Source organism: Salminus brasiliensis, chromosome 17 (assembly GCF_030463535.1).
Source record: "Salminus brasiliensis chromosome 17, fSalBra1.hap2, whole genome shotgun sequence".
NCBI classification, from domain to species: domain Eukaryota; kingdom Metazoa; phylum Chordata; class Actinopteri; order Characiformes; family Bryconidae; genus Salminus; species Salminus brasiliensis.
In genome coordinates this window covers 23,352,652-23,358,942 of record NC_132894.1, presented here as the reverse complement: position 1 = coordinate 23,358,942, position 6,291 = coordinate 23,352,652, and the positions used below count along the sequence as shown (strand labels likewise).

Below are 6,291 nucleotides of genomic sequence, written 5' to 3'. Positions count from 1 at the left end.
GGATAAAAGCTCCTTTAGGTGTAATGTGTATGTGTCTTAATACTTTTGTCCATATATGTCTTCCTACACATGGACTGTGTAGGTCATGCTGGGATAAGGTGCTTTTATGGCTTTGGTGTCAGCGTCCCTTAAATATACCCTCCTCCCTCTCAGCGCAGTGATGCAATGGGTGAGGGAAACCATAAACCAGGGTACACTTCAGGGGTATACAGTTTTCACAAGCTCGGGCCATTTCAAAATAATTCAGATCTTAAAAAAAGCAGGTCATCAGCTGAATTATTCATTGTGAAATAGTTCTACTCACACATCTTCTGTTTGTTCATTGACCACACCCCTGCATTGATCATTTGTATCATTTATGTGGTGTCATGGCCGAGATTCCAAAAAGTTCCATGTTATGTATTTGGACCGTTTTGTCAAGCTCTAACAGTCAGAGCTCCTGTTCAAAAACAGCCACAGTAGTGCCTCACCAATAATTAAAGCATATGTCAAGAAACCCTAACACCAAAGTTAAAAAGAAAGTACAGTAAAGGTGCACGTATTTGTCACTGTACAGTGTACAGCGAAATGTGTCCTCCGCATTTAACCCATCTGGTAGTGAACACACACTCACACACACACACACACACACACACACACACACACACACACACACACGTGTTAGGGGCAGTGAGTACACACACACACCCAGAGCGGTGGGCAGCCAACTCCAGCGCCCGGGGAGCAGAGAGGGTAAAGGGCCTTGCTCAAGGGCCCAACAGTGGCAGCCCGGGAATCGAACCCACAACCCTGTTATCGACAGCCTGGAGCTCTAACCGCTGAGCCACCACTGCCCCTTTGCTTCCCTCTCCTTCTCAAACCAAAGAAAACAAAAATATTGCCACCAACAGATAAGTGGGTCTTTTTTTCTTTATTCACATCCGTACAAAGCAAATCTTCTATCCCTTTAAAACAGATATGCAAAGAAATAAAACATGTAAAGATCATGTATAACAACATGTGTAGCAGCATACACAGCTTGAACTTCACAGGAAAAATCCTTTGCAAGTTCACATTTTTATTTCAGAGAAGCTACAGAGAGTGCTACCACTACAGAACTATTATTAATTTAGTGCAGGAAAGACAATTGTATAAAAATAACAATTGTGGGTTAAATAAGCTTAAATAAGAGTGCTTTTCTGAGGTACTTCAGAAATGTGCCTTTCTTAAGGGCTACATGTTCTATCCTGTGGCTAAGCACTAACATTGTGGGTTGACTTATGCAAGAAAATGTTCTCTTTTGAGCTTGAATAGTTTAGGTACAGCAGTGTTACGACTTGACAGTGGTTATAAGAAGAAAGTAGGACCAACAGAAAATGAAAAGTTGGTCAAGTAGAAATGCCAGATTTGAAATTGGGAACTTTAGCTTGAGGATGGTAAACCACAGTCTATCTATTGCATTACATTCATTTTCAGAGTTTCAGTGTTCGAACCTCAGGGTTCATATGTACTGCATTTTCCCCTTTCATTCTTAATTATTGTTTTTCCATTATTTTTTGTTCCTCCATGAACTTCATCAATGTCTTCCCACCAATACATCTTCTCCATCAAAGCCTGCTTATATTGGGCTACACAAATGCAGGTATCATTGGCTGTGCTTAGTTGCTAAGCTAAAAAAGAACAAATGCACAAAAAAATCAAATCAAACTTTTTTATCAATTGAGTTGAGGAACCACTCTGTGAAATGTTGCAACTGAGCAACAGCTGACTGGCTCTCCTCATGCAGTCGAAGGTTATCCTGCCTGAGATGCTGCACTTGTTCCTGTAGCATAGCCTTGTCCTGTTGCTCCTGCAGCAAAAAAAAATAAATAAAAATGCAGCAAAAAACCACACGCACACAATGAAGCCTTTGGAATTTTTGGTATATCTAATGTGCCTAAAATAATTACACAAAAACATTCTAATCATTCATGTCTTTATTGAGAACAACCATCACAGTGCTAGTGCATAAAGCTCTCAGAGGATCTACAATACATTTTTTTTTCATTTTCATAAAAATGGAAAGGGTTACAAAATTATTTCAAAATGTTTATAAATTCACCAGTCTACAATGAGGCAAACAATCTACAAATGGAGACAATTTGGGACTGTTGCTACTCTAGAGGTAGGAGGGCATATTTGTTGTGTTATTATTTTAGGCACATTATGTGTTATATGTGTGCTAATACACTTATCTTGGATGAGTATCAGATCACAAATTTATGACAACTTGATGCAGAACACCATAAAATTCCAGAGTTCACATATTTTTTCTTGCCACTGTGTATATCACATATATCTCACAAGTTAAAATGTTAGCTAACATCCTTGAATTTTTGATCAGGAGAACATAAAATGTGTGGTATGTCTAAAAAACATGGCTTGAGGAATGCCAAAAAAAAAAAATGGCTTGAGGAGTTTTTTTTTTTTTTTTATATATCAGTGCCCAAGCTTCATTCGAGGCAAAAGTTCTCAAAACTGCACGGACACTGCACACCCACCTGATCCTGACTGATCACACATTCATATCTTAAAAAATTATAAAGAATGTTCTCTTTTAAGGCTTCTGTACGCCTTAATAGAGAAAATGCTTCAACAACTTTTTAAGATACAAATCAATCTGTCAGGAGCAGGTGGGAGGGAGAGATAAAAGAATAAGAGTTAGTTATAAGATTTAATCCATATCTCAGCAAAAATAATATGCAATCTACCCTCTGGGCTCACCAGTGTTTACCTCGCTAAATAAAACCGCTAATACGTCACTGGGTTCTGTAAAGAGAGTGACCTACGAGAGGAAGTTAAACATGTTACGTGTAACATTTTTATACTGTTTATTAGTGTATCTCTTGGTCTAACACACAACCACATTCATGGGGAAGACTGCTGACTTGACAGTTGTACAGAGAATGATCATCGATAAAAGGCTGATTGTTTGCAGAGTGCTTGATCAAAGCATGTTAATGGTTAGTTGTCCGGAGGAAGGGGGGGGGGGGGTGCACAAGCTTGGATTTCTGATTATCAGGATTTTCAAGTAAAATGAAAAAGTTTTTGATTTAAAAATTAAATTGAAAAATGACATTTTACATGAGTTTATCTTTAAATAATAAATAAATTAACAAAACAAACTACACTGAGTATATTACACACATAATATAGCACTTATTTCTTAAAAAGACAGACATTTACCTTCTTCAGGTCATGTTGAAGCTGCTTGAGAATGAGCTCTAACTGATTCACTTTTCCGGTAAGTACAGCAGGTGAGCCATTCCTGTAGGGACAGACCAAAATTGCACCAGTCGATAAGTCCCACTGTTGTCTATTTCCTTTAACATTAACTAGATATTTCCACTCAAATGCATAAGCAAAGGCCCCAGCTCCCTAATGGAGTCCAGTCTTACTCTGTGTCCAAGGTTGAATCATCTGCAGCTTGTCTGTTTAATCCCTCTGAAAACTCTTGGACCATTTTGGTCTGTTCCAGCAATGATGCATTCTGGTCTGCAACAAAAAATAAAAATGAAGCAAAGAAACAAACAAAAAAGGTCAAACGGTACTCAAAGCTCAGATGGATTGCCTGAGAGACACACAATACACTACATACATACACTGACTGCATGTACTTGTGTTAATAGCGTATATCAACAATTCAACAAATAAAACCTTGGAGAACTTGTTGAAAAAAGTTTATTATTCTCAATTTCAGATGTTAAAGCTATCTGTTATGCAGTGTCAGCTGAAACGTCTGATAAGTGGCTGGAGGGTTAAAAAGAGTGTGCTTTTGCACATTTTATTTTTTTAAGGGAACTTAGCAGAAGACTCAGTAATACAGGCAAGGTACAGTCAGGATAACACAGCTGAACAGATGAGGCAAAGAAGAGGCATTGTATTTTGACAGCAACGATGTTTTTAATTTTGTCTCTGTACGCCACCGAAAAACTCAAATTGTAAGTTTACAGGTTAAAGAAAAACCCTTCTTAACTTTCAGGATGTCCATGTAAAAATATTTTATTGCAAGTTTTCTTGCAATTAAAAAAAAAAAAAAAAGTGTTTCTAAAAAAAACTACTGTCAGATTCAAAAAGTATATGATAAAAATGTGAAAAATGTTTAATGTTTTTGCAAGACGGTGGCAATATAAAAAGTCACCAAAAATAGGTGAACACCAGGCTTGTCTTTCACAGACATCTGAATAAAAATGCTTATCAGAGGAGGTCTCACACAACACCCATTACTTGTTTTTCCCCTTCCCTCAATTTAATTTTACATTAACAGGGTCTCACAGGTCAGAAGCTGTTGTGAAGACAGAATTGTTGTTTTAATTATCAGGGCCCTGAGCACATGAACACTGCAGACATGGCAATTAGAATGCCCATTTTAGAAGCACACCATTTTAGGCACATCGTTTCTGCATCCCCAGTGTTATCCTAGCTTCTACTTTCCAGTCATTGGATACTGGTCTAAATCAATCACCATTTTGGAAAACCACACTTCAGTTTGTATTTTAATCTCAGTGTGCAATGCATTGGTGGCTCTGTAAAATTCCTACATACATACACACTGCAAAAGAAAACCATCAATCAAACTATCTGTACTGACTCTACTGCTTAAAGGACAGAAAAAAAGAACAGAACCACCATAACTGCACAACAGCTTACAAAATGCTAAAATTAAATTAAAGTGAGCAGTGACATTACCATAAGTGGTGTCTTGCTGTGATAATGGCGTAATTTCTCCTTGAATAAAATGCAGTTTCCACTTCTACTTGGCACCTTTAAGAACAATGAAGGCTTAAGGTAGTAGCAGAAAATAAAGGATAATAAAAAACCTAGCTGTATGACACCAAGGAAGCAATACAGAGAAAACACACTGGTAATGACTAAAAAGCTCTGAGAAGTTTGAAGGTGAGACTGGTCTTATAGGTAGGAATGGTGTCCACCCCACACAGGAGTGTGCTGCCTTAATTCCATGCAGCATAGCCCATAGTCTTTTAGTTAGTCGGCAGAGAAGTGTTGTAAGCAGCTGGCAATCCAGAGCCGGGACCAGGCTGCAGACAGACCACCTGTGAGCTGCCTTGAGGCACCTAGGTTCAACTGTAATAAGACTGTCTGTGCCCAGAATTAAAACTAAATGAAGAATAACTCAGCTGTAACAGCTCGTCTTAATTTAATCATGGTTAAATTGTCACATTCAAATGCCAACAGCACAGCTTCAGTGCTACAGTTAAATACACTAAATACAAACTAAATTCAAAATCAGTCAATACATAACAGATTTGACGACAATATTATAATAATATATATAATACAATAATATAAGAAATGCACCACAATGCAGTGTTAATTTTACCATGGATGTTGGGTGTTTTTCCCCCAGCTGATCTATGTATAATAACAATAACAAAACAAAAAAACAATACAGACTCTAGATTTCTTACATTTAATTTATAATTCATTATTTATAACAGTTTACCTAATTATAGAATCAGCACATGAAAACATAAGATTGTTCTCTTTGTACCAAAGCTCGCCCATTCACAACAGCAAAATACTGACAACTTTTTAAACTTTTGTGCCTTTAATGTGGAATTGGGAAATTAAAATCTGGAGCTTAAAGCCAGAATATGATTCTTTGGGGCTAAATGGGGGAATATTTTCTACCCTCTCACCGCATGCTTTTAAACTAAATCAATAGTCCTAGCTAGCTAAGCAACCAGCACCTAAATGATGCTAAATGAATGCAAAGTTTGAAACACAATCACTAATTTATCCAAATGAATGAGAATTATTCACCTTGAATATATGCCATTTCCAAAACAAGTGAGAATTGACAAATCAGTTGTCAAAATTAATTTGAGTAATTTAATTAAGAGAATTTCTCACTTGTATTCTGTTTTGAATATTTGACCGATGTCCTCTGCCATTTGAAAGTCAAGTTAAACTCATGTGAGCAAGAAGAGGTAACTAATAAGGTAGTGGTTAAGCTAAACTGAATTGACAAAAATGCAAAATACAAGGGGCTCCAAGTGGTCCAGTTCCAAGTCATGCTGCTTGCCATCAGTAGCAAGAATCAGAGAGAGAGTGTGATGTTGGTCAGCACAGGTGTCTGTTAGTTTCTCTGGTATTGGAGCTGTGGACCATGCTTTCCTCCAAGTGTGAAGGAAATTGATGCTACATTTGATGCTATAATAGTGGAAGTTCATAAAGAGGTGGTGGCTGGCTTCACATGTGTCGGGGGAAATGTGCTAGTACAGCACGGATGAGTCAAGCCATCAAAATGCT

General features: G+C 37.5%; 1 protein-coding gene across 5 annotated transcripts in view; it reads right to left on the bottom strand.

Moving 5' to 3' along the window:
• Positions 1 to 891: 891 nt before the first annotated feature.
• LOC140537950 (signal-induced proliferation-associated 1-like protein 2) overlaps positions 892 to 6,291 on the bottom strand; it is a 65,718-nt gene continuing 60,318 nt past the window's right edge. For 3 of the 5 annotated variants that reach the window (XM_072660279.1, XM_072660282.1, XM_072660280.1), the window contains 3 exons: positions 3,417 to 3,513; positions 3,205 to 3,286; positions 892 to 1,828 (listed from right to left, as the gene is read on the bottom strand). In XM_072660279.1, coding sequence (XP_072516380.1) covers positions 1,682 to 1,828; positions 3,205 to 3,286; positions 3,417 to 3,513 — 326 coding nt within the window. In that variant the 3' untranslated portion in view covers positions 892 to 1,681. Of the gene's footprint in view, positions 1,829 to 3,204; positions 3,287 to 3,416; positions 3,514 to 4,707; positions 4,783 to 6,291 lie in introns of those variants that run through there. The other 2 variants (XM_072660281.1, XM_072660283.1) reach the window with 2 other exon arrangements.